The sequence below is a fragment of the Scyliorhinus torazame genome, chromosome 30 (assembly GCF_047496885.1).
Source record: "Scyliorhinus torazame isolate Kashiwa2021f chromosome 30, sScyTor2.1, whole genome shotgun sequence".
NCBI lineage: Eukaryota > Metazoa > Chordata > Chondrichthyes > Carcharhiniformes > Scyliorhinidae > Scyliorhinus > Scyliorhinus torazame.
Genome location: NC_092736.1, coordinates 21190022 through 21217705, shown reverse-complemented (window position 1 = coordinate 21217705; position 27684 = coordinate 21190022). Strand labels below are relative to the sequence as shown.

Here is a 27684-nt window from a genome sequence, read left to right as displayed (position 1 = left end):
ACTGGTTACCAACAAGGATTTGGATTGAGAAATGCATTTCCAGTTCAGCAACATACCTTCACATAGCTGTTGCTTCTTTGTCAGTGTTGTGTAGCCAACGCCTCAAAAATAGCTACTGGTGACCCGGGGTGTATGTTGGCTGGAAGAAATAGATAAACTTGGGTCATGTAAAAGACACGCTTTTTCACATTGAAATGCTGACCAGGTCATTTTCCTTTCAAGGGGAATGAATTTGAAAAAAAAATAAAAAATCGAGTGACAGAACGAAGGGAGGGAGGAGCAAAGGGAAAGGGGTGACTATACTAAATAAATAAACGGTGCCTCAATTCCCAAAGACACTTAAGACCAAAACAATAGCCTCAAGGTGCGTGAATGGGGACGTCACTTGAAATCTGACACCCCCACACAAACACACGGGCATGGACAAATAAATATGAGAGGAGATGAATTAGCTCAGTTCTCCACCCAGGAATAAGGAGCGAACATTGTTCGAAGAGGTATTTACCAATTGTGCCATTTTTAAAAAACATTTGATTTGCTAGGTGCAGACCATTTGCAAGCATTTATTGTGGTGTGGTGGGGGGCGGCGGGAGGGGGAGATGACTTCTAGAGTAAATTCTTTTTGTAAATGAATTAGTGCAGTGATGTATAAGTTGGGCAAGTTGCTTGGGAAATTATTTGTTTAAAACCGTGTGGCTCATCAGTAATGGAATGTGCTCAAAATGCAACGAGGTGGCACTTTGAGAGCGATTCATTGACGCAGGCATTTCTGACTGTGGAAGCTACATTGAAAGCAGGTGTATTTTCTCTTTGTCTCTGGCGTTGTGCTGGCGAATGTTATGTGCCAGGAACCACAGCAGTAAAAGTTCTTAAGCACTGTAGTTGTGCTAGGCAAAAGGCAAATTGAAACAATTTCTGTTTGGTTTGGTTTCCTGCGATTGAGACTGGACTGTGTCTCACACTGAGCACTAACTTCAACAGCACTAGAGCTGTCTTTAACTGAATGAAAAAAGGGAAGGTGCTGCATAAATGCCGGACTTTCTATTTCTATTGTATTCACCGTCTCGTGTTGAATGCTTTATGTCTGCCTCACAGTGCAATGAGCAAAGATCAGTCAAGAGTGGTTAGCACAATTGCTTCACAGCTCCAGGGTCCCAGGTTCGATTCCCGGCTTGGGTCGCTGTCGGTGCGGAGTCTGCACGTTCTCCCCGTGTCTGCGTGGGTTTCCTCCGGGTGCTCCGGTTTCCTCCCACAGTCCAAAGATGTGCTGGTTAGGTGGATTGGCCGTGATAAATTGCCCTTAGTGTCCAATATTGCCCTTAGTGTTGGGTGGAGTTACTGGGTTATGGGGATAGGGTGGAGGTGTGGGCTTGGGTAGAATGCTCTTTCCAAGAGCCGAATGGCCTCCTTCTGCACTGTAAATTCTATGATTCTAAGAGTGCGACCTCGAGAATGTCCAGCCTGTGCCTGGAACTCACTACCGGAGGAGGTAGTGGAGGCAGGGACGATAGGGACATTTAAGGGGCATCTTGACAAATATATGAATAGGATGGGAATAGAAGGATACGGACCCAGGAAGTGTAGAAGATTGTAGTTTAGTCGGGCAGTATGGTCGGCACGGGCTTGGAGGGCCGAAGGGCCTGTTCCTGTGCTGTACATTTCTTTGTTCTTTGTTCTTTGTTCTGTTGCCCAGAAATCTGCTATTATCAGGAAATAATTGTTCTTCCTCAGCCTTCCCAGCCACTCATCCTCGCACAACCCAAAGATGTGCAGGGTAGGTGGATAGGCCACGCTAAAGTGCCCCTTAGTTGGAAAAGAAGAATTGGGTACTCTCAATTAATTTTTTTTTAAAAGGTTAGGTAAGTGGGCCATAATGTGGCAGATGGAGCTTAATGTGGATAAATGTGAGGTTATCCATTTAGGTGGGGAAAATGGAAAGGCAACTTATTATCTAGATGAAGAGAAATTTCAGAGTGCCTCAGTGCAGAGGGATCTGGGTGTCCGAGTGCATGAATTGCAGAAAACTAGCTTGCAGGTAAAGCAGGTAATAAGGAAGGCAAATGGAATTTTATAATGGGTTGAAGGGTTATTGTCACAAGAAGGCTTCAATTAAGTTACGATGAACAGCCCCGAGTCGCCACAATCCGGCGCCTGTTCGGGGAGGCTGGTATGGGAATTGAACCGTGCTGCTGCCATTGTTCTGCATTACAAGCCAGATGTTTAGCAGAATGTGCTAAACCAGCCCCTATGAATTTTGGCTTCTAGAACTAAAGGGATAGAGTATAAAGGTAAGGAAGTGTTGATGCAACTGTACAAGGCATTGGTGAGGCTGCACCTGGAGTATTGTGCACAGTTTTGGTCCCCATATTTGAGGAGGGATGTAGTGGCATTGGAGGCAGTTCAGAGGAGGTTCACTGGGTTGATTCCAGAGAGGAGGGGTTTGTAATATAAAGAGAGATTGAGCAGTTTCGGCCTATACTCTCTCGAGTTTCGAAGAATGAGGGGAGATCAAATTGAGGTATACAAGGCGATAAAAGGTATGGATAAAGCAGGCATAGATTGGATATTGTCTCTTGTGGGGAAATCTGGAATGAGCCAGCAGAATTAACACAGAGATGAGGAGAAACTACTTCTCGCAAAGGGTCGTGCACCTAGGAAATTCGCTACCCCAGAGTGCTGTGGATGTTGGGACATTGAGTAAATTTAAGGAGGAGATACACAGATTTTTCATGGGTTGATGGGTTATGGGGAACGGGCGGGAGAGTGGAGTTGAGGCCGAGAGGAGAGCAGCCGCGATCGTATTGAATGGCGGAGGAGCCTCGAGAGACTGAATGGCCTCCTCCTGCTGCTAGTTCTTATGAAGTGGAGCCTCTGTTGGCCAGATTGTCTGTTTATTAGTCAAAGACACAAGGGAGAAGATCTTTGATTCACTGCATAAAAATGAGTGAGCCTGGGTTTATCATCTCAAGTGAAAGACAGCTCCTCTGACAGTGTAGCACTGCACTTGAGAGTTAGCAGAGGTGCAGGTGACCTTCCATTTTTGTTCTGTAAACTAAGGAGGTTTGCATTTTGCAACAAATTGCAATTATTTGTGCACTGAAATGGCGTTAGTGTTTATTTTAGTGATACTCTTTAACTGTGCCGTCAATTATAATTGCTTGTTTTGCCCCCATTGTCATCGCTATTGGAAACCCGCTGGCATGAGGATTTTTCAGTCCATCAATTATCTATACATTCAGGTTTCTGGAGTGGGACTTGAACCCATGGCCTTGTGACTCAGAGGCAACTGCACCACCGACTGAGTCAGCAACCCCCAACCTTGCACAATTCCAAAAACTCCCTGTGCCCGAATGAATCGAGGCCGTGACATCATTTAATTGTGCAGCTCAAAGGATTTCAAAATTCTTCCCCAATTAAGCTGCCCATCCTATTTAAGCAACCTCCTCCAGTCGCTTAATCCCACCAGTGGGACTTGCTGCCCTGATTCCAGACTATTGTGTGCGCCTTGTCCTTCCTGTGCTAACAGAGCTGGTGGATCTTTAAAAGATTGTGCGCAGCCTTCAACGTTTGTAGGACAGGTAAAGAGAATTCAGTTAGAGGGATAAAAACAAAATCCCACTCTCCTGCTCATTCCTGTAATGCCCTATAAAATTCTCTCTCTCTCACCACATCACCTTGTGACCATTCTTACTGATAATGAAAGCTTCAAACCAGAGAGACAGCAGAGCCTACCGCAATCCATCTATCTGCTGTCTCTGTGTCTTCTGTACGCACACAAGCACCGGTTATTGCTATCCCTAAAAGTCAGGAATCCTACAAGGACATTCAAAATAACTTTGGATGCCATCTGTACTCGCTGACCAACATTGGCTACTGGTCCAACAATGTCCCAATTTTAAAATTCATATCTTTGTCTTCACATTCCTTCATGGCCCCGACCTGCCCTATCTCTGTAACCTCTAGATCTCCAAGGTCTCCGCGCTCCTCGGAATCTTACCTCTCGCAGATCCCCGATCGCCTTCCCTCCAACATTGGTGGCCCCATCTTTCTCTGACATGGTCCTAAGCATGTGAAATTCCCTTGGACTCTCCCTGATTCGCCAGGCCACCTGTTCTCAGGCGGGATTCTCCCAGCGGGAGTCTAAGTGCCGATGCCGGAGTAAAAACCGGAGTGTTTTACTCCGGCGTCGGCACCCGTTCCCAGACCCCTATTCTCCCCCCTCCGTGGGGCTAGTAGGGGCGTCGCGCGATCTACGGGGGCGGGACATCGGCGCGGCATCAGAGACCCGCCGCCTCGTAAAAGACGAACCGCCTTGGGTCCAGCGCATGCACAGTTGGGCCTAGGCCAACTAGCGCACGCGCGGTGGCCGTACTGCCCCAGGCCGCCCCGCACAAACATGGCGGATGGATCCAGGCTCGCCGGCGGAACAAAGGAGGCCCGCCGACAGAGAGGCCGGCCTGCCGATCGGTTGGTCCCGATCGCGTACCAGACCACTCCAGAGGCCCCCCCCCCCCCCGGGAACGGAGCCCCCCTCCTCCCCCCACAGGCCGCCCCCCCCCAAGCCTTCGCAACGAGTACCCGCCAGCAACGACCAGGTGTGGACGGCCCCGGTGGGACCAGGCCGTTTACGCGCAGCCGCTCGGTTCATCTGGGCCGGAGAATCGGCGCTCGCCGTTTGCGTCGATTCTCCGAGCGGCCGTGCACGATTCGCGCGGCACTGGTTTCGGAGGGGGGGGGGGGGAGAATCGCGTGCGGGGGTCGGGGCGGCGTGGCACGATTCGCGCGGCGCCCCGGCGATTCTCCCACCCGGCCAGGGTGGGGGGGAGAATACCGCCTCTCATGTCTCAACAATGTTGCTCGGAACGTCTGACTCCGTTGGAGGCGCAAGTTGTTGTTTTCTTTTGTGATCCTGGCCCACAAGTCTCGCAAGTACTGACGGTAAATCTCCCTGTGGGAGACGGGTGGTGGTGGTGTGGTGGTGCGGGAGAGGGGGCCCTTCCTCAGCTGGTGGCCTCCGAGAATCCCAGCAGCTTCACTTCCACGTTACAGTGGGAAATTCTGTGTTCGGAAGTTGATGGGTTATCAACAATGCCAATTGCTCTTAAGAAATTAGCCACTTAAAGAGTCGATTCGCAAGACACAGGTCTTACGTACCATGAAAGCAGCTCTACAAGTCTTTGTGTAAACTGAAAGGGTTGAGCCCGTTTAACTATTGTGTGTGACAACAATATAATATATTGGAGACATACACCCCAGTGAAGGCAGAGAACTTGTACAAATAAACAATACCATCAGATTAATCCGATTAGCGAGCAAGGTATCAATGTCATTTTGTAACGTACATTGCAATCGGATTTGAAAATAGGTCCATTTGCAAGCACTTTTAAGATTTACTATTATTCCTACCCTTTGTTAACTTTTGTCCTGTCCAGTTCTTGAGAAAGGCTTGTAGTAAAGTGGGTCGCGTATCTGCCTCTGGGCCAGAGGCTCAGGGCTCAAGTTTCTCCCCAGGACTTAAGGAAGGTGTGTTCACATTGTTCCCAAGCTGGTTGAGTATCAACCTGCTGATCCTTCCAACACATCCCAATGGCAGGTGGCAAGAGTGGGAGAGATTCCTGGATAGCCGCGTGATGGAAAGAAACTGGAAAATAGATTGGAGTCTCGGCCGTCACTATCCATAGCTCCAGATTATAAACGAAAGAGAAAATGCTGGAAAATCTCAGCAAGTCATACAGGGCTTTTCTCTTTGGAGCGGAGGAGGATGAGAGGCGACTTAATAGAGGTTTATAAGATGATGAGGGGGATAGACAGAGTGGACGTTCAGAGACTATTTCCTCGGGTGGATGTAGCTGTTACAAGGGGGCATAACTATAAGATTCAGGGTGGGAGATATAGGAGGGATGTCCGAGGTAGGTTCTTTACTCAGAGAGTGGTTAGGGTGTGGAATGGGCTGCCTGCTGTGATAGTGGAGTCGGACACTTTAGGAACTTTCAAGCGGTTATTGGATAGGCACATGGAGCACACCAGAATGACAGGGAGTGGGATAGCTTGATCTTGGTTTCGGACAAAGCTCGGCACAACATCGAGGGCCGAAGGGCCTGTTCTGTGCTGTACTGTTCTATGTTCTATCTGTAGGGAGAGAAAAGAGCTGACTTTTCGAGTCCGATGACCTCTTTGTCAAAGCTAACAGACTGAGAAAGTGGGAAATATTTATACTAAGAGAGAAATAGAAAGCAGTGAAGCTCCAGATTATAACACGCATGTAAAAAGAGGCACGTTTCCACGGCACACGGACCCCCTAAATGGACTGAATCACACATCCGGTTCCTGAATCAGTTAGATGGGCATCCAAACACATAGTCCTCGGTATGAAAGAGGACGGTGCATGGAGATAAGCAATAGTCCAAGACAAGGATTGTAGACCCCTCTACCCTGGGAAAAAGCCTCTGACTATCCAATAAAAGCCACTGACTATCCAAAAAGTGCTATTTTACAGTGCTATTTTATTCAGTATTTTCCCTCTCCAATTTCCCTCCCTCCTCTCTTTATCTAAAGGAGCAAATTCATCCCAGCATGACTCAGCTGTCCTCAAATACATTGGTTAGTTGCCATTCTTAATGTCTGAGCACTAGCTGCCCATTCTCACAGCTCCAGGGTCCCAGATTCAATTCCCGGCTTGGGTCACTGTCTGTGCGGAGTCTGCACGTTCTCCCAGTGTCTGCGTGGGTTTCCTCCGGGTGCTCCGGTTTCCTCCCACAAGTCCCGAAAGACGTGCTTGTTAGGTAATTTGGACATTCTGAAATTCTCCCTCTGTGTACCCGAACAGGCGCCGGAATGTGGCGACGAGGGGATTTTCACAGTAACTTCATTGCAGTGTTAATGTGAGCCTACTTGTGACAATAAAGATTATCATTATTATTCAATTGAGCGCGATCTGTGCCTAGTAAACCAGGAGAGCAGGGGGCTCCAATCCCACCCCAACAGCCCAAAAGCTGGGCTGATGCTCAAAGGCAACACCAAGGGGATGCAACACTGCCAAAGATACCGGGCTGGATTCTCCGTGCCCCGACGCCGAAATCGCGGTCCAGGTCCGCGGGGGAGTCCGCCATGGAGCACGGCGTGGCCACTGGACGCTGCCGCCGTGTGCATGCGGCAGTCTCCAGCCCGGACGTGCGGAGCGCCGTATCGCAGCTGGAGCGGCGAGCTCCTCGACGGCTCCCTGCTAGTCCCCTGCAGGGCTGTGAATCTGTGGCCTTTTGACGCCAGTTTTTCTGGGGTAAAAGACAATGGGCGGGATTCTCCCATCCCGCGGCAGAGTGTCCACGCCTTCGTAAACGCCGTCGCGTTTTACGATGGCGTGAACGGGCCGCTCCCAGGCCTAATTCTGTCCCCTACAGGGGGCCAGCATGGCGCTGGAGCAGTTCACACCGCTCCAGCTGCCGGTCCCGGTGTGAACTGTGTGTCGCGGTCTCCGCGCATGCGCAGTTGCCTCCTTCAACGCGCCGGCCCCGACGCAACATGGCACAGGACGGCCGGGCGTAGTAAAGGGGGCCCCCAACCAGAGAGGCCGGCCCACGATCGGCGCCGCGCCAACCACGCCGGCGCCAATGGCGCCGATACTCCGCTCTGCGCCAGGGTGGCGTGGCGCGATTCGCACGGCCCGGCGGCGATTCTCGGACCCGGCCCATAGTTTTCACGACGGCATGGTGACATAGTCCCTGAAATGGAGAATCCTGGCCACCATCTTTCAGATCAGATATCACGGCGAGGTATCATTTACTGTAGCACAGTGGTTAGCACTGCTGCCTCACAGCTCCAGGGTTTCGGGCTCAATTCCAGCCTCGGGTCACTGTCTGTGCGGAGTCTGCATGTTCTCCCCGTGTCTGCGTGGGTTTCCTCCGGGTGCTCCGGTTTCCTCCCACAGTCCAAAGATGTGCAGGTTAGGTGGATTAGGGTGGAGGCATGGGCTTAAGTAGGGTGCTCTTTCCCAGGGCGGTGCAGACCCGATGGGCCGAATGGCCTCCTTCTGCACTGTAGATTCTGCGAAATGCACATCACCTGCCCCCCTCAGGTTGGCACTCTTTCAAAGAAGGGAATTGGACATCCCCCCCCAACCGCTCCCGCCTTCTTTCTTCCATACATTTGGCACAGCTATCAAACGTCACCTCGCAATGGGCAGGCGCCCATGATTCTGAAACAAGAACAGAGAAGGGCTGAGAACAGACAGAGAATCGAGCGGCCCGTGCGGCGAGAGGGAGCAATTTGTCAGCCCCCATTGTGCCACGGTGAAGGTTCACTGGCCTAAAAGCCTCGCTTTCCCCTCAACTGAATGTTTCTCACAGTTTCCGCTCCTATTTCACTGGAGTGAGGAATTGGCCGATTTTGCGGGGGGAGGGTTAATCCAAACAAAGCAACGGAGAAGAAAAAAAGCACGAGGAGCTACTCCAAATGGCTTGAGTGGGGGTGGTGGGGGTGGAGGTCAGAGGTCGGAAGGTTAACATCCATTCCACACATTTTCCAATGGCTGAGTTGAAGGGGGCTTGAAAGCCCTTCCCTCCCCCCCGCCCCCCCCCCCCCTCTTCCTTCGGACTGGTGGGAGACCTGATTAAGGAGGAAGGAGAAAATGAGTATTCTTTCAAGAATCGGGCAGTCACTAAGAAAAATGCAGTCAGTCGACTTTAAGGACTGGTGAGACCAGTTTGGCTAAGGCGTTCCACCGCTTCTCACCTGCAAGACCCAGAATCAAAAGACCAAAAGGGTAAGGCGTCATGAAACTTGAAACATGACGCAACAACACCTGTTTGTAACTGGGCAAATAATAACTCTGCCTGTGCAGAGGAACAGGTATCACTCTGAGAGGTAACTCAGGAGATCTATTCCTAACTCTGCCCTGTTGCTTCTCATTCCACAGAATTGGACCTCTGAAAAGGATTTCGCCTATTTCGGTAAGAGACGCTTTTTGTACATTTTCTCCATTAACGCCCTATTGGAATTTAAAAAAAAGTTTTTCAATATCAACTTACCGATATGTTTTGTTCTGGCTAAATTGAAATGAATCATGATTTAATAATCAACCAAATATCGACAGGGTATACTTTCATTGAGGATACATGCCCAACGCGATGTTAGAATTTTGTACCGCTTGAGAGAATAATGTACATTAAGTCAATGCGGTAATACACATGGGGCTGGATTTTCCGTTGGCAGGATTCCCCGTTTCACGGCAGCGCACTCATCCGCCAACGGCTTGGGGGTGCCCACAATGGGGAACCCCACTGGCTGGCTGGCGGGACGGAGAATCCCGCCTATGATTCGACATTGCGTGGGGAGGTCTTGTGGCACAGTTGTAGTGCCCCGACCTCTGCTCCAGGAGTCACCGGTTCGAGTCCAACGCCAGGACTCGTCGGCTACAGGAGGAACGCTCAACGGGCTGATAATCGGTTCGGGAATCCTTCCCCCGTTATTCCCCAAAAGGGGGGGGGGGGGAAGAAAAGAAGTTCGCGCGATGATGCATTTTTAAAGATTTGTCATTGTGTTCTTGGTGGGGCTGTTTGTAAACTCAGGGCGGCACGGTAGCACAGTGGGTAGCACTGTTGCTTAACAGCCCCAGGGTCCCAGGTTCGATTCCCGGCTTGGGTCACCGTGTGTGTGGAGTTTGCACGTTCCCCCCCGTGTCTGTGTGGGTTTCCTCCGGGTGCTCCAGTTTCCTCCCACAAGCCCTGAAAGATGTGCTTGTTAGGTGAATTGGACATTCAGAATTCTCCCTCAGTGTACCCGAACAGGCGCCGGAGTGTGGCGACTAGGGGCTTTTCACAGTAACTTCATTGCAGTGTTAATGTAAGCCTACTTGTGACAATAAAGATTATTATTATGCTGTATTCCCGCTGTAACATTTTTTGAAGACATAGCAGTGAGTTTCTCTAAGGTGCTATGGGTATACCGTACTTTTGTAAAGCACTTTGCACTGGTTGGCAAAGTTGGAAATGGATGAATTTGCTGCTGTGTTGGAGTATTGTGAGGTGAATTTCTAAAGCAGTGAGTTGTTAAAGCTCATTTCGGATTGCCTGCTTTGAAATATATTTCCGTGCTCCTGGGTGGAGCTCTAATACTGGAATATGTCTAATGCAGAGCAGATTCTGTACAAAAACAGTAAAGGGTTTCTGCAAATCTGAGGAAATATTGCAAAGAGTGCAGTTAAATGCTCGGATTATGAATCGCAGGGGGAAAGTGGGGATGGGGGAAGCTTTGCTTTGCGTGATTCTGTTCGCTGTTGGGTCAGTTGGCTTTACTTTATTGATCAGAGGGGCAGCCGTGCACCAGTGACCGTGAGGTTAAAGAGCGCAATGCCTGGAATGCCACTTAACCTGCCCGGCCTGGAAGACCCCACGTCAGATTGCTGTTCTGGCATTGACTTGGTTTCAGAGCCCCCTCAGGAGCTGGCGAAAAGCCCTCACCTAAATTGTCAACCCATTTGCTCGTGCCGAAGTGCTACCCTTTTCTGGGCAGTCAGGGAATATAGAACAGGAGTTAGAAAATAAATCGCTGTTCCTAAAGAAATCGCTTATCGCACTATTGTTTTGGGGAATGACATTTTTGTGGCAAGATAATATCGTCTGTTCAGAAATCGGGGCGGCACAATGGTTAGCACTGCTGCCTCACAGCGCCACAGACCCGGGTACGATTCCGACCTTCGGTGGCTGTCAGTGCGGAGACTGCACGTTCTCCCCGTGGCTGCGTGGGTTTCCTCCGGGTGCTCCAGTTTCCTCCCGCAGTCCAAAGATGTGCAGGTTAGGTGGATTGGTCACGATAAATTGCCCCTTGGTGTCCAAAGGGTAGGTGGGGTTACGCGGTTGCAAGGGAGTGGGCCTAGGTCGGGTGCTCTTTCAGAGGGTCGGTGCAGACTCGATGGGCCGAATGGCCTCTTTCTGCACTGTAGGAATTGCAGAAATGGTGTTCAGTGGGGATAATGGGCGATGGGACCATGCAAATACTAAAATGGCGTTCTTTGTTGTGTTCCAGAAATTCCGTGCGTTAACCCAAAGACTGGACCATGGGCCTCCTAAAGTCACTCCTCCTGCTGTTGGTCACAAGTAAGAAAACAATTCTGTACAATGAATCGATTAAAATGCATGAAAGTGGAACAAATCAATTCTGGAGTTTGCGAAGTTTATTCCGAAATGTTTTGCTCCTTCCCTCTGGTCCCAACCATGGCGCCCCTCCTTGACGGGCTCCCTGGCGTGGGAGGGGTGCAAGCCACGGGAAAAGCCGTTGACATCGGCGACACTAGAAAACATGCCGTGGGCAGAAATCCCACCCTACATCAATACAGCCTGGAGCAGCGGGTGTTGGAGCTGTTAGGGAATTAATAATGACCAATGTCTTCCGATTGCAATCGTTACTCTTGATCCTACCGTCATCCCCATGTTTATCCGGTTGAACAAACAATTTCTGTTATTATTTTCCTAATCGGATTGAGCATTTAGCATAATTCAGTTTATTGCTTGAATATTGACACTGGCGTTTTTAATAAATTCACTTTCTCCCAAGTTTATTGATCATAGGCCATGGGTGGTTGGGGGTAAGTTAGCTCGGTTGGCAGGGCGGCTGGTCCATGACGCGGAGTGATGCCAATAGCTTGGGCTCAATTCCAGTACCAGCTCAGGTTATCCTTGAAAGCTCCTCCTTCTCAACCTTGCCCCTCGACGAGGTGTTGAAAGGTTCTAATGCCTGAGCCAAGAGGTCAAGAGGTTTTCAGGTTAGTCAGCATGACCGTCCCGCCCAGCAGCAACGGAGTATACAGATGCATCATATTGCTTTTGGGTTACCTAATGAAATTTTGGCCAGCTCGAAACCCTCGAGATCTCCCTGTACCGAATTAATAGCCTCAAAACAGGCTCTCCACAGATTCAATCAGCCATTCACAGAGTCCAACCGAACTCTCCCTCTCACTCAGCAGTGTCATTAACCTACACCCATCTCTCAGGATTACCCCCAACTTCTGCAAGTTAGGCATCGATCTGCAGTTGCCTCCTGCTGGTCCACCTTGATGTTTAGGGTGCCGCAGTCCAAAGCCATGCCATCAGGGTACGTCACCACCTGCTTAATTCTTTCGGCCTAGCGTTGAGGTTGAAGCCTTTCTCGCGGGTGACATGCAGCAGAGTCTGACTCCCGATCTCTTTACTCTATTTGCCCCTGGCTCAACTGAATCCTCCCTCGACCTGACTAACCCCTGACCTGACTAAGCCTTTCATCCTCTACCTTCTAAACCTCACCGACCTGACTGGCCACTGACCGAACTAAACCCCCCCCCCCCCCCACCCCCCAACAATCCCCCTAATCTGACTAACAGTGACTCAACTACCCCACCTGCCCTCCTAACCCCCCTGACCTGACCATCCCCTGTATTGGCTAGCCCCCCCCAACCTAACCCAATTAATGTCCCAGCCAGAGAGAGCCCATAGATCAGCGGGAGATTTGTGAAAGAGAGAACATAAATCCATTTGCTTCCCCATAAACTGCTCGCTTTCATTCATTCACTTACTCACTCGCCCATTCACTCACACTCATTCACCTCACTCACACACTCGCTCACTCACTCATCCACTCACTCATCCACTCACTGAATCATCCACTCACTCACTCACTCATCCACTCACTCACTCACTCATCCACTCACTCAATCACTCACTTACTCACCCACTCACTGAAATCTCTAAAACTTCCCTGAAATGTCACAGAAATTGGACGTGCCCTCTGCATTGCTCTGTTCCCCGGTGCTCCGCGTGCATTTTGCTGCACTAGAAGCATGGCTGCTCGAGCCAGATAGACAAGAACAAAAGAACAAAGAACAAAGAAAGGTACAGCACAGGAACAGGCCCTTCGGCACTCCAAGCCCGTGCCGACCATGCTGCCCGACTAAACTACAATCTTCTACACTTCCTGGGTCCGTATCCCTCTATTCCTCTATTCTAGACGGTGGCAACTGGATGAATAGTTTGCGAGTAGAGGTCAATTCTGACAATGGTGACCACCCCAGCATCAAATCTGATTGGGTGATTTGGACCAATGATTGTGTTGCATGACCCAGTTGGTAAATTAAATCAACATGTACAAAATGGTTTTCCAACAGGCACCATGATGAAGGTGGGCAGCACTGAGAGCACAACAGCGGCCACTGTGGCACAAAGCTCAACCACAGAAACAACAACCCCAGAAACAACAACATCACCCACAACAACCCCAGAAACAACAACATCACCAACAACAACCCCAGAAACAACAACATCACCAACAACAACCCCAGAAACAACATCACCCACAACAACCCCAGGAACAACATCACCCACAACAACCCCAGAAACAACAACATCACCCACAGCAACTCCAGAAACAACAACATCACCCACAACAACCCCAGAAACAACAACATCACCCACAACAACCCCAGAAACAACAACATCACCCACAACAACCCCAGGAACAACATCACCCACAACAACCCCAGAAACAACAACATCACCAACAACAACCCCAGAAACAACATCACCCACAACAACCCCAGGAACAACATCACCCACAACAACCCCAGAAACAACAACATCACCCACAGCAACTCCAGAAACAACAACATCACCCACAACAACTCCAGAAACAACAACATCACCCACAACAACTCCAGAAACAACAACATCACCCACAACAACCCCAGAAACAACAACATCACCCACAACAACCCCAGAAACAACAACATCACCCACAACAACCCCAGAAACAACAACATCACCCACAACAACCCCAGAAACAACAACATCACCCACAACAACCCCAGAAACAACAACATCACCCACAGCAACTCCAGAAACAACAACATCACCCACAACAACCCCAGAAACAACAATGTCACCAACAACAACCCCAGAAACAACAACATCACCAACAACAACCCCAGAAACAACAACATCACCCACAACAACCCCAGGAACAACATCACCCACAACAACCCCAGAAACAACAATGTCACCAACAACAACCCCAGAAACAACAACATCACCCACAACAACCCCAGAAACAACAACATCACCCACAACAACCCCAGGAACAACATCACCCACAACAACCCCAGGAACAACATCACCCACAACAACCCCAGGAACAACAACATCACCCACAACAACCCCAGGAACAACATCACCCACAACAACCCCAGAAACAACAATGTCACCAACAACAACCCCAGAAACAACAACATCACCCACAACAACCCCAGGAACAACATCACCCACAACAACCCCAGGAACAACAACATCACCCACAACAACCCCAGGAACAACATCACCAACAACAACCCCAGGAACAACAACACCCACAACAACCCCAGAAACAACAACATCACCCACAACAACCCCAGAAACAACAACATCACCAACAACAACCCCAGAAACAACAACACCCACAACAACCCCAGAAACAACAACATCACCCACAACAACTCCAGAAACAACAACATCACCCACAGCAACTCCAGAAACAACAACATCACCCACAACAACCCCAGAAACAACAACATCACCAACAACAACCCCAGGAACAACAACACCCACAACAACCCCAGAAACAACAACATCACCCACAACAACTCCAGAAACAACAACATCACCCACAGCAACTCCAGAAACAACAACATCACCCACAACAACTCCAGAAACAACAACATCACCCACAACAACTCCAGAAACAACAACATCACCAACAACAACTCCAGAAACAACAACATCACCCACAACAACTCCAGAAACAACAACATCACCCACAGGAACTCCAGAAACAACAACATCACCCACAACAACTCCAGAAACAACAACATCACCCACAACAACCCCAGAAACAACAACATCACCCACAGGAACTCCAGAAACAACAACATCACCCACAACAACTCCAGAAACAACAACATCACCCACAGCAACTCCAGAAACAACAACATCACCAACAACAACCCCAGAAACAACAACATCACCCACAGCAACTCCAGAAACAACAACATCACCAACAACAACCCCAGAAACAACAACATCACCCACAGCAACTCCAGAAACAACAACATCACCCACAACAACCCCAGAAACAACAACATCACCCACAGGAACTCCAGAAACAACAACATCACCCACAGGAACTCCAGAAACAACAACATCACCCACAACAACCCCAGGGACAACAACATCACCCACAGGAACTCCAGAAACAACAACATCACCCACAACAACCCCAGAAATAACATCACCCACAACAACCCCAGAAACAACAACATCACCAACAACAACCCCAGAAACAACAACATCACCCACAACAACCCCAGAAACAACAATGTCACCAACAACAATCCCAGAAACAACAACATCACCAACAACAACCCCAGAAACAACATCACCCACAACAACCCCAGGAACAACATCACCAACAACAACCCCAGGAACAACATCACCCACAACAACCCCAGAAACAACAATGTCACCAACAACAATCCCAGAAACAACAACATCACCAACAACAACCCCAGAAACAACAACATCACCCACAACAACCCCAGAAACAACAATGTCACCAACAACAACCCCAGAAACAACAACATCACCCACAACAACTCCAGAAACAACAACATCACCCACAACAACCCCAGGAACAACATCACCCACAACAACCCCAGAAACAACAACATCACCCACAGCAACCCCAGAAACAACAACATCACCCACAACAACCCCAGAAACAACAATGTCACCAACAACAACCCCAGGAACAACATCACCCACAACAACCCCAGAAACAACAATGTCACCAACAACAACAACAACAACAACAACCCCTACACAGTCGACAATGTCAGTCGCATCCACGACCTCCATCCCGACCACCACAAAAGCTATTCCTCCTCAGAGCAGACGACTGGAATTCAGCATCATGAAAAACTTTACGGACGACTTAGACGATTCTAGCACGCCTGGATTCAGAAACTTGGCAACTAGTCTAGAAAACGCAGTAAGTCTTTATGTTCTCTAGCAACCTATTTGTATTCATATTGATAAATTTATATTCTAATATGTTACAATTTAGTGAAGGCTTTTAATTTACTCTATTTTATCTTTCATATAAAGTGATGCAATTTAGCTGGTAGAGTTTTGTAAATGAAGGGGATCTGCAGCTTGAATTGATAGCGCTAGTCGGCCTCTAATCAATAGCTTCAGTTGGCTTTTCAATTGTCTTACTTGACGGATTCAAGTAGGCAATGGGCTTCATTTAACACTTTTGGTGGCCGTTAGTAAATGAATAGCAGTCCTTTGTCCACTAGCTAATGATGGAATTTGGAGAAAGTGACTTCAGAAACTCACTTCAGAGTTTTCTCGTCGCTAGTACTTTGTAACTAAGGCACTTAACAGGCTGTAACTGAATGTGTGTGTGTGGGGGGGGGGGGGGGGGGGGGGGGGGTGTTGACATCGCATTTTGCCATGCTAGGTTTGGATCCCCAAAAGAAGAGAAAGAAACAAACATTGTTTGTTTGACACATTTGGGTGGTGGTGGGCAAAGGATACAGTGGTAGGCGAGACAAAATTCCATACCAACCCTCCTCCTTCCCCTCCCCCATATTTGGGGCTAAACCTTCCTCAATGTTTTCAGCATCAATCTGAAACGTCAGTCCCGCCCCTCTCCCCACAGATGCTGTCAGGCCTGTTTTAGGTTTTAATTATTTGAATGCGCAATCCAGACTGACATCCCGGTTGCGCTGCTGAGAGAGTGCGGTTGGAGGTACCCACCTGTCGGACGACCTACGGCTGAGACGTTGAACCCACCTCTGCTCGCTCGTTGGGAGCTGCGAGAGCCTGCGGTGCTTTCTCTGAAGAGCCAGAATCCCGACAAGATTTTATCTCCCACCTGAGACCTGAAAAAGCAGCAAAGGTGGTGAAGGTCTCCTCTAAGATGTAGCAGTTCCAATAGTGTCGCGGTTTTCAGTACCCAAAGAGTGTGAAAAAAATGACAAAATCAAAATCGCTTATTGTCACAAGTAGGCTTCAAATGAAGTTACTGTGAAAAGTCCCTAGTCGCCACATTCCGGCGCCTGTTCAGGGAGGCTGGTACGGGAATTGAACCGTGCTGCGGGCCTGCCTTGATCTGCTTTAAAAGCCAGCGATTTAGCCCAGTGTGCTAAACCAGCCCCTGTCAGACCTGGATTTTGCACTTCCTTCTGTAAAGTGGAACTTGAGCCTTTAACCTTTTGACTCAGATACCAGAATGTCTACCAGCTGCCGTCTATATTAATGGACATTTAGGGGGCGAGCCGGAGAATCGCCGCAACCGCGCCACGACGCCGGCGCACGATTCTCCGAGGTGCGGAGATTCGGCGGCATTTGCGCCGGCGCGTTTGGCGCGGCGACGGCCGCGGGCCGCTGGAATCGGCGGGGCCGCCGATTCTCCGGCCCGGATGGGCAGAGCGGCCGCGCCGACACGACAGAGTCCCGCCGGCGCCGTTCACCCCTGGTCACTGCCGGCGGGAACTCTGCGGGAGCGTTCGGGGGCGGCCTGTGGGGGGGAGGGGGGGGGGGGGGCGGGGGCTCCGATGGGGTCGGGCCCGATCGGCGGGCCAGCCTCCCCCCCCCCCTCCCCCCCTCCGGGCCTACGTCCTGGCGCGGCCGGCCACTGACCACCGACCCCATGTTGAGTCGGGGCCGGCGTGCAGAAGAAGTCCCCCACGTATGCGCAGGTTGGCGCGGCCCATTTGGCGCCACGTAAGAAGGCTGGAGCGGCGAGAACCGCTCCCGTGCCGTGCTGGCCCCCTGTGGGGGCCAGAATCGTTCGTAACCGGGCCCGGTTCGCGCCATCGTGAAACCGGACGGCGTTCACGACGCCGCGAACAATTGGGCCCAATATTGGAGAATCAGCCCCGAAGAATGTTAATTTTCACTGTTCAGTTATTGAAATGATTCCAACCGGATCCTAATATATTTCTTTCTCTTTAAGCTCAATCCAATATACAGACAAATTCTGTCAAGAGATTTTCTCGGAGTAAGGATTAACGGATTCAGGTAGGCCATGGACTTAGTCTAATGAATATAATTTCTTTATCTAATGATAGAATTTGGAAACTCACTTCAGAGTTAGCACTTTGTAATGACACCAAGACACTTGACATAATAGAACTGAATGGTGGTGGCGAGGCAGTTGCGTAGTGGCGTTATCACCAGGCGAGTAATCCAGAGGCCCAAAGCCTGACCTGGGTCAATTCCCACCGAGGCAGATGGTGAAATTTGAATTCAGTTTAAAAAAAAATCTGAAATACCGAGTGGGTTAGCACTGCTGCCTCACGGCGGTAAGGGACCCCTGACCGGTTCCGACTGTCTGTGCGGAGTCTGCACGTTCTCCCCGTGTGTTTCCTCCGGGTGCTCTGGTTTCCTCCCACAGTCCAAAGATGTACAGATTAGGTGCCGAATTGCAGCTTAGTGTCCAAAAGGTGAGGTGGGGGTTGCAGGGGCATGGTGGGGCCGTGGGTCTGGATGTGGTGCTCCTTCAGAGTCGTGCAGCCTCGATAGGCCGAATGGCCTCCTTCTGCACTGTAGGAATTCTGCGATTCTATGAATTAAAAGCCTGATAATGACCATAAAACTGCTGTTGATTGTTGGAAGAACAAAAATACCCATCTCGTTCGCTAATATGTGCCATCCTTTCACATGACTCCAGATTCAAATGGTCCAACAGGCCACTAGGTTCAAGTGCAATTTGGCATGGGCACAAAAGAGAATGGGGAATGTTGACTTGCAATTTTTACCCTGTCAGATTTTGATCCAAACGAAGTGGGGAAAAATAATACAAACTCTGAAGGCAGGGGTAGGAATTATGTTTTAACTGCACAAAATCCCAACCCGCTTGAATTTACAATTCACTCGCACATGGATTATTGGGAAGGCAACTTTGGAAAGATAGCCCATGGGTTTCTGATGGCCAGAATTGTCCAAAAAAGCTTCCATTGTCAAATTGGGTGGCTGGTCTTGCGAACAGAATGTGTCACGGTGCCCAGCTCTCTCATACAGTGATAAAACAGTTCTAATATTAAACCTTGGGAGGTCTTGTGGCGCAGTGGGTTCGCGTCCCTGCCACTGAGCGAGAAGCCCCGGGTGCGAGTCGCACCCCCCCAGGACTTGACCGCCGAGGAAGGTGCGTTCGTAAGGCGGCCAAACGGGTTGAGCGTATCAACCCGCAATTCCTTCCAAACGCGCCAATGGCTGGCGGTAAAAGTAGGAGAGACTCCTGGTCAACCAGGTTTGATGTGGAGTAGCCCCCCCCCCCCGCAAACTATAATCCCCCTGGCGACAGACTAGCGACTTGTTTCGGGAATAACTAACTATGGAAACAGTAAGAAGTCTTACAACACCAGGTTAAAATCCGACAGGTTTGTTTGGAATCACTTGCTTTCGGAGAGTAGCTCTTTCATCAGGTGAGTGATGAGGTAGGTTACAAAAGCACAGCAGATAAAGACAAAGGCGAGACCATGCAGACCCTGCGACAAGGAATGAACGGACATTGCGTGACAATCAACAGGCAGGAATGTTCCCTTCCAGTCGGGGAACACTTCAGCAGTCAAGGGCATTCAGCCTCTGATCTTCGGGTAAGAGTTCTCGAAGGCGGTGTTCAGGACGCGCGACAACGCAGAATCACCGAGCAGAAGCTTATAGCCAAGTTCCACACGCATGAGTATGACCTCAACTGGGACCTTGGATTCGTGTCTCGCTACATTAACCCCCCACCGTCTGGCCTGGGCTTGCAAAATCCTACCAACTGTCCTGGCTTGAGACAATTCACACCTCTTTAACCTGCGATTATCCCTCTCTCCAGTTGCTCCGTCTGGACCTGTAAAGACTTAATTACCTGCAAAGACTCGCATTCAAAGTATCATCTTGCGTCATTGGCTTTGTCTTTATATGTTGTGTTTGTGTAACCTACCTCTTCACTCACCTGATGAAGGAGCTCCACTCCGAGAGCTAGGGATTCCAAATAAACCTGTTGGACTTTAACCTGTTGTAAGACTTCTTACTGTGCCCACCCCTGTCCAACGCCGGCATCTCCACATCATAGCTATAGAAACAGATGAAAGTCTGCCTTATGAAGTACAGGAAGAGATAGAATGAAAATAAAGCTGGATATGAAATGCATAGACTATTCCAATCAATGTATGAACAGGGTTGCTCTAATTGATTTATTTTCAGGAGAGGATCCGTAGAAGTAAACAGTACCCTGCTTTTCGAACCGACCTCTGATCCTCCATCTCCTTCAGAAGTAGTAAAAGCATTGTCAAGCGAGCTGGAGAACGGCACATCGTTAGGGAACCTGACAATTAGCCGTGAATCCATCCAATCTGACAGTGAGTATTAGATATTGTAAAATATTCACCATGTTTCAGAATACCTAACTCGTCCTTGGTGGTCCCCGTGCACATTGGCCAGTTCAGAGTGAGGTTTTTTTTGTGTGCACTGTGATGATTAGATTTAGAATTTTCCAACATTCAGAGTGATTCAAATAGGGAGCATGCTGAGTGGGAGGGAGATCCATGTGTTTGTTTTTAATGTCCAGCATTGACCAGTTAGATGAACGGTTTCTTGCTGTAAAAGCAAAGCTCTTTATGCATTGATCATGGGCGCGATCTACTGACCATGTTGCGGCCAAACGGGGGCGCAACGCGACTGGTAAATTCCAGGAGGGCCCTCCCCCGGGCTTCCAGACTGCCGGTAAGCGCTCACGCGATCTGATCAGATCTCGCGAGGTGTCACAATTTGTGGGCGGTATCAGGCCTCATGATCTTAAGTGGATTTAAAAGCTGCTTAGGGGTGCTGACCCCGGATCGATCCAGCTCCCAGCATCAACTCGCCTCCCCGAGGCGACCCCAGCCGGGCACCGTTCAGAACTGGGCCACACAAACGTGGGCCAGGCGGAATGACACCCAGGGTGATCTCCCGGAGGCCCCTGGGTGATCTGGCTCAGTGCAGGGTGGCCCCCTGGGCCTCCCCCTTGAAGGGGGGGGGCACCTCGGCACTGCCAAGACGGCACCTTGGCATTGTGCCCAGGTGGTACTGCCAAGCTGGCAGAAAGACGGTCAGGGTGGCACTGTCAAAGGTCAGGGCCTTAGGGGGCTATGCCCATGAAATGAGGGTGGAGGGGGTATGAAGGATGGGAGCGGATGGTGCAGGGCAGGTACAAAGGGGTCACCTGAAGATTGGGGGGGGGTTTGAAGGTAGGGGTCATGGAAGTGTGGGGGGGACCGAAAGTGGGTGTGGGAAGGCCTGAAAAGGGGGCCATTCAGCGACCCCAAAGCGGGGTGTCATTACTTGGGGGGGGGTAATGCCCATGTGTGCGAGGGGGTGGGGTGACGTTGCCCGTGGTTGGGGGTGTGTGGGGGGATACCCTCAAGCCAATTTAGAGATCAGGGCATCCTTTCAAAATGGTGGCCTGGTCTCTGAGGAGCCGATCTGGCCAGCGGCGGGTTCAGCTCCCCAGTGATGGACAAAATTCTAAGCAAAGCCTGGGCTTGACCAGGGAGAAACTCCCCAGGACCCAAGAAAAGTGATTCAGTGTGGTTAAATTGCAGTGGGGACCTCGCTGACAGAGCCAGGGGGAACTCCCAGCAAAACCCGTCACAAATGACACTGAGAAACCTTTCTGTTAAATCGCGCCCGATATATTAAAATGTTTACTGTGCATTTTCAGGGGGAAAAAACTCCTTGCTGATCGAAAGTGTTGAAACCTCCCTTCAGCAAAGTCAGCATGAATGTTTCCGTGCGATTTTATCAAATCTATGTTCCAGCAAGGGGCAGAGCTGTTTCCTTTGGGACCATTTCTTGGTACAGTAACATGTCAGAAAGCACTTACCTGCGGTGAGTGTCCTTTAAAGGGCAACACAGCAGAGTAAGGATCCTGAGTGACCAATCAAAATTTGAACAAACCATATTCGAAAGCCTGTGCCGATCCCTAACCCAATAGCAATGCAACTAAGGCCGCACCTTTGAGCTCAATGAGAATGGAACGGTAGAATTTATGAATGTGCGTTCCAGATCGGATCCTCTCCATTGGAGACTACAGACAGAGAAATTGCTTCCATATTGTCCGTGCAATTTAAGCATCTATCACTCGAAATCTGGGCAAATAGTGTCTGCAAATTTCCCAATCAGGATTCCCTCCGGGAGCGACCCCGCCCAATGGAGCATGGAGGCCAAAGTGCTTCATAATCGACTTTATTGGTTGACTGCGTCTTAATGTCCAACCTCTGGGTTGTTTTTTTCAGATATTACATTGAGCAATCTACAGCCAATGGTTCTGAATATTGACTTTGTGATCGAAAATGAGACTTTCAATGGAAACCTCATCAACAGCACTTCCAGTGAATTTATGAGCCTGAAAACTATTCTTGACTGGGTATGTGATCACAAATTGCCAGTACACTGTAACCTCTCCAGTCCAGATTGATAGTGGCCAGGTCATTCCTGGATTTTGGAATTCTCTGGATTGGAGATTAGCATTAGATTAGCATTAACACCACAAGTGTTAAAGCATAAAACAGCGCTAAAAACATTGTAAAATAGTAATAACAGTTGTTTTACTTATCTAAATACCAGAGCCGCAATTTTTGTTTACTCACAGACACAGCACAAACGACGACGGGGGCAAGTAATATCAATAATCATAATAATCATCTTTATTGTCACAAGTAGGCTTACATTAACACTGCAATGAAGTTACTGTGAAAATCCCCTAGTCGCCACACTCGGGCGCCTGTTCGGGTACACAGAGGGGGAATTCAGAATGTCCAATTCACCCAACAAGCACGTCTTTCGGGACTTTGTGGGAGGAAACCGGAGCGCCCGGAGGAAACCCACGCAGACACGGGGAGAACGTGCCGACTCCGCACAGACAGCGACCCAAGCCGGGAATCGAACCTGGGACCCTGGCGCAGTGAAGCAACTGTGCTAACCACTGTGCTACCGTGCCGCCCTTATCACAGGTCAGAAAACAAGGATCTTGCCGTCGAGACCTCGTTTTATGATTTCCTCATCATGTCTGGTGACATAACACGTTTCGCATCCGGAAGAGTCAGGAGCCTCATTTTGACAAATTAACATTTTGTCAAAGGGTTTCACTGCCGTTTACCCGCCCAACCCCCCATCACCCCCCTCCCCCCCCATTCGTAATCTGCCCTCCCCCTTTGGGGAGCTCCATTGGGGGACTTCCCCATATCCATGGTGTGGGGGGGGGGGGGGGGGGGCTGGTTCCCTAGTGCATATGTCTCGCGCGTCTCCATTCCTGGACAAATGTTTTCTTCCGATCACTAGGCTTCCAGACTAGAAAGGTTACAATGTACCTTCATTTCAATTTGTCAGTCTCACTGTGGTCTCTCAAACATCCATGGATCAAGGATACGATTTGTCCAACTGACCTTCTCTCTCAATTCAACAGCTTAAAGGAGTTCTCAAAACGGGGTTTGACCCAAATGTGCTGCCGAATTCGGTTGTAACGTTCAGGTACGTCCACTTTAACCTTGAAGGGTGTCAAAGATGCATCCGTCGGGAATGTGTAACCAAGTGCATTTGAGGTTAATCTTTCAATAGATAATTGTCTTTCATTATTGACGGACTGTTGGCAACTCGGGGACATGTGGTCAGAGTCGACAGAGAAACCCACCCCCGTAACTAACCTTCCCTTGAGTCAGTCCACCAGCTGAAGGCGGGATAATTTAGTGTTTGGATAAACACATTTCCGTCAACGCTGACAACTTCCAGGCTGAGGTTGGAGGAACGTTTCTGCAGTCAGGTCGCAGGGTTATCAGAACATTGGGAGATGTGACGAGAAAGCAACAGGTCAAATGCTCAAACTGGTTCTGCCGTGCAATATAGTCGTGGTTGGTCATTACCTCCGCTATTCCCACATCCCCGGGTCCTAACACAGATTACCCATTTCTCACTGCTGGCAGATGTTAAAATTAGGCCAGATATCGTAGAACCATAGAAACGTTACAGCACAGGAGGAAGCCATTCAGCCCATCTTCTCCATGCCAGCCCAAGGACACTCAGGTGCTCTTTCTAATCCCAACTGCACCCGCTCCATTACCCTGTAGCTTACAGCACTTAAGGTCCAGATCCAGGTACCTTTTAAAAGAGTTTAGGATCCCTGCCTCCACCACCAACTCGCGCAGCGAATTCCTGACTCCCGCTACCCTCTGTGTAAAAAAGTTCTTCTTCGTGTCCCCTTCTGCCTCTTATCTTGAATGTGTGTCCCCTGGTTCTCTGTGAGGAGTAATTTCCTGGTAACAATCCTAAATTTCTCTTTCATTCATTTGAACATTTTGCCCTGCTCTCACAATTTAGTATGAAGATTTATCTTTTAACATTCGTTGTTATCTTATCTGCAAGTCCACCTCACAGATGATTCCTTTCCTGATCATACAACACAAATCAGAACTCAGACTTGTACTGGCTTCAGAAATTGATTTCATTCCCTTGGTGTTTTACTGAGCAAAATGGACCTAAATGTCCTTCCCAACATTGGCATAATTGGCTACCATGATTGGACAGGGCACAAGTGCAGTTTGACCGATGTTCAGTTGGTGAGATCCTAGTGTTTGGTGGAAATTGAAGTACAGAATCATGGGCTGGATTCGCCGTCTGGGAGACTAAGTCCCCACGATGCGCAAAACGGCCACCGATTCCCTGCTCCGGGAGGGGGGCTATCAGGGAGGCAGCGTAGGGTTCCCATAGCTGCCGATACGGTCTGGAGCATTTCCGCTTCGATGGCCGCGCATGCACACAATGGCGGCCTCAGAAGTGGAATGTAAGCCTGGGGAAATTGACATGCTTGGAATTCCACTGTTGTGTTTTGCAAGGTGCTCATAATCTTCGGCGACCGTGCTTCATGGCGGACGCAGCCCTCGAACCCGGAACGCAAAAATAGCCCACACCTTCGGCCGGCTCGTGCACCCCGGATCGCCTCCACCCCCCCCCACAGTGCCCCCAGCCCCGAACGAAGACCCCCGCCCCCTGCCCGCGGATCGGCCCTCCCCCGACTGTGGCAGCGCTGGACTGAGTCCGCAGCCGCCACGCCGAGTTCCTGACGGGTGAGACGACACGTGTCCCGCGCCGGCGGGAACTCGGCCGTTCGGGGACGGAGCATCCCAGGGCGGGCCTCAGCCAACGTCCAGAGGCTGTGGAAAGGGAGTGCGGCGTACTCCTAGAGTATGCTACTTTTCAGGGGGCGGAGCTTTGCGAAAGCGGCACCGCCCCCGATTTTGTCATCATCGGGGATTCTTCCTGGGAGTTTCAATAAATTCTTGAAGAGAAAATGCCACCTGGTCTTGCCTTTTGGATTATTTTAATAGTGTCAGAAAAGGAAATTCTTGCATCTGCACACGGTCGTTCACAGTCACAGGGCTCCCCAAAGCTCTTTTCAGTCAATGAACCACTTTAGCAAGAGAAGCATTGTCATCGGAAACTGCAGCCAATTTGCCCACAGTCAGCTCCCAAAGCCAGCAACGCGATAGAGACCAGATTACCTGTTTTTAAGATGTTGATTGAGGGATAAATATTGGACACATCATTGATCTTCTTCAAAATGATGCCATGGGATTTTTCTTTTACATTTATTTGAGAGAGCAATCCACATTTGTTGGATGTCACAGCCAAAAGGCAGCCGTACCGCCAGCAATGCAGCACTCCCTCAGCACTGCACTGGGAGCATCGGCCTCAATTTCTGTTCTCAAGTCTCAGAATGGGCCTTGAACCCGAATCACTGTGTTACGAGTGTACCGAGTGAGCCATAGCTGACGCACCAGTGTAACTAACATGCTGAGATACCTCACGTGTACATTCTGCGTTATGCACCATGCTAAGTCACGCAGCGCAAAGGTACAAATTCTTGGTTAAGCTAAGAATTGCCAAAGACAACAGTGGAATTCGAGGGTGGCACGCGGCACAATGGGTAGCATCGCTGTCTACGGCGCTGAGGTCCCAGGTTCAAATCACAGCCCTGGGTCACTGTCCGTGTGGAGTTTGCACATTCTCCCCCTGTCTGCATGGGTTTCACCCCCACAACCCAAAGATGTGCAGGTTAGGTGGATTGGCCACGCTAAATTACTCTTTATTGGAACAAAAAATAATTGGGTACTCTAAAAATTTTTTTAAACTGTGGAAATCTAAGAATGTCAATTTCCTCAGGCTTTCGTTGCATTTCTGATGATGATGTAATGAAATAGTGTGGGTGGGCCAGTGGCAAGAGTTGTCAAGTAACTTAGCGAAAAGGAAGCCACCCAACTCTCACGTTTCTGCTTACATTTCAGCAACGAATCAATGAAGGTGCGGGTGAATGCACGTATTCAAATCAACACGACCAGAGTAGAAAATCGACCACTCCTGCTTGATCTGATCATTAATAACGTTAACACTTCAGGTTTCGATATCATCAAATCCTCCATTCGAGTAAACGGTAAGTGTCAGTTTGCGTAAATGCGGAATTGTGTTGATATTGAGTGCCTTGACGCGTTACCCAGAATCATCTCGCTGTGCTTTGTCTGCACAAATAAATTGGCTTGAAGTTCAGAGATTGCTGTCCCTCAGGCAAACTAAGGTAACCCTTCTCACACAGGAAGATTACAAAGAAATTAATCGTTTTGACGCGGGCCACACAAGTTAGGCCACACTTGGAGTATAGTGTTCAATTCTGGTCGCCACACTACCAGAAGGATGTGGAGGCTTTAGAGAGGGTGCAGAAGAGATTTACCAGAATGTTGCCTGGTATGGAGGGCATAAGCTATGAGGAGCGATTGAATAAACTCGGTTTGTTTTCACTGGAACGAAGGAGGTTGAGGGGCGACCTGATAGAGGTATACAAAATTATGAGGGGCATAGACAGAGTGGATAGTCAGAGGCTTTTCCCCAGGGTAGAGGGGTCAATTACTAGGGGGCATAGGTTTAAGGTGAGAGGGGCAAGGTTTAGAGTAGATGTACGAGGCAAGTATTTTACACAGACGGTAGTGGGTGCCTGGAACTCGCTACCGGAGGAGGTGGTGGAAGCAGGGACGATAGTGACATTTAAGGGGCATCTTGACAAATATATGAATAGGATGGGAATAGAAGGATACGGACCCAGGAAGTGTAGAAGATTGTAGTTTAGTCCGGCAGTATGGTCGGCACGGGCTTGGAGGGCCGAAGGGCCTGTTCCTGTGCTGTACATTTCTTTGTTCTTTGTTCTTTGGGTGTTGTCCATCGTACCAGAAGACCTGTCCAATATCAGATGGAATGTGCTCCCTAAACATTTCCGCTTTCCTTCACACATACGTCTTTCGTCTCACTTGTCCTAATATTCCTTTCTGTGGCTTTGTGCCAGTGATAACATCACTTGGGATGTTTTCCTGTTATTAGCGTCTATGCCAGTGACAACCCTGTGTCAAATCTGCAGAATGAGACTGCATCTTACAATGGCCACTGGCTTTAATTATGTGCTTCTGGCTTCGAGGTGAGACTTGAACCCTCTGCCTCAAGGCCAAAGGCTGCTATCATTTTCTAGCGCAGGGCTATCAGTGCCACAGCAAACCTTGGCCTTCATTGCGCTCTTTCACAATGGGTGGGATCTTCCAGTCCCCCTTAAGGCGGCTCTTTGGTG

At 49.5% G+C, this 27684-nt stretch overlaps 1 protein-coding gene across 3 annotated transcripts in view; it reads left to right on the top strand.

Annotated features, from left to right (window-relative positions):
- The first annotated feature begins 373 nt into the window (after positions 1–373).
- LOC140404415 (uncharacterized) overlaps positions 374–27684 on the top strand; it is a 61804-nt gene continuing 34493 nt past the window's right edge. The window contains exons 1-9 of one of the 3 annotated variants that reach the window (XM_072492928.1): positions 374–497; positions 8912–8945; positions 11020–11090; positions 13130–16038; positions 18013–18077; positions 20253–20407; positions 22322–22452; positions 23491–23555; positions 26363–26508. In XM_072492928.1, the coding sequence (XP_072349029.1) occupies positions 11051–11090; positions 13130–16038; positions 18013–18077; positions 20253–20407; positions 22322–22452; positions 23491–23555; positions 26363–26508 (3511 nt within the window). In that variant the 5' untranslated portion in view covers positions 374–497; positions 8912–8945; positions 11020–11050. Of the gene's footprint in view, positions 498–8636; positions 8759–8819; positions 8946–11019; positions 11091–13129; positions 16039–18012; positions 18078–20252; positions 20408–22321; positions 22453–23490; positions 23556–26362; positions 26509–27684 lie in introns of those variants that run through there. The other 2 variants (XM_072492931.1, XM_072492929.1) reach the window with 2 other exon arrangements.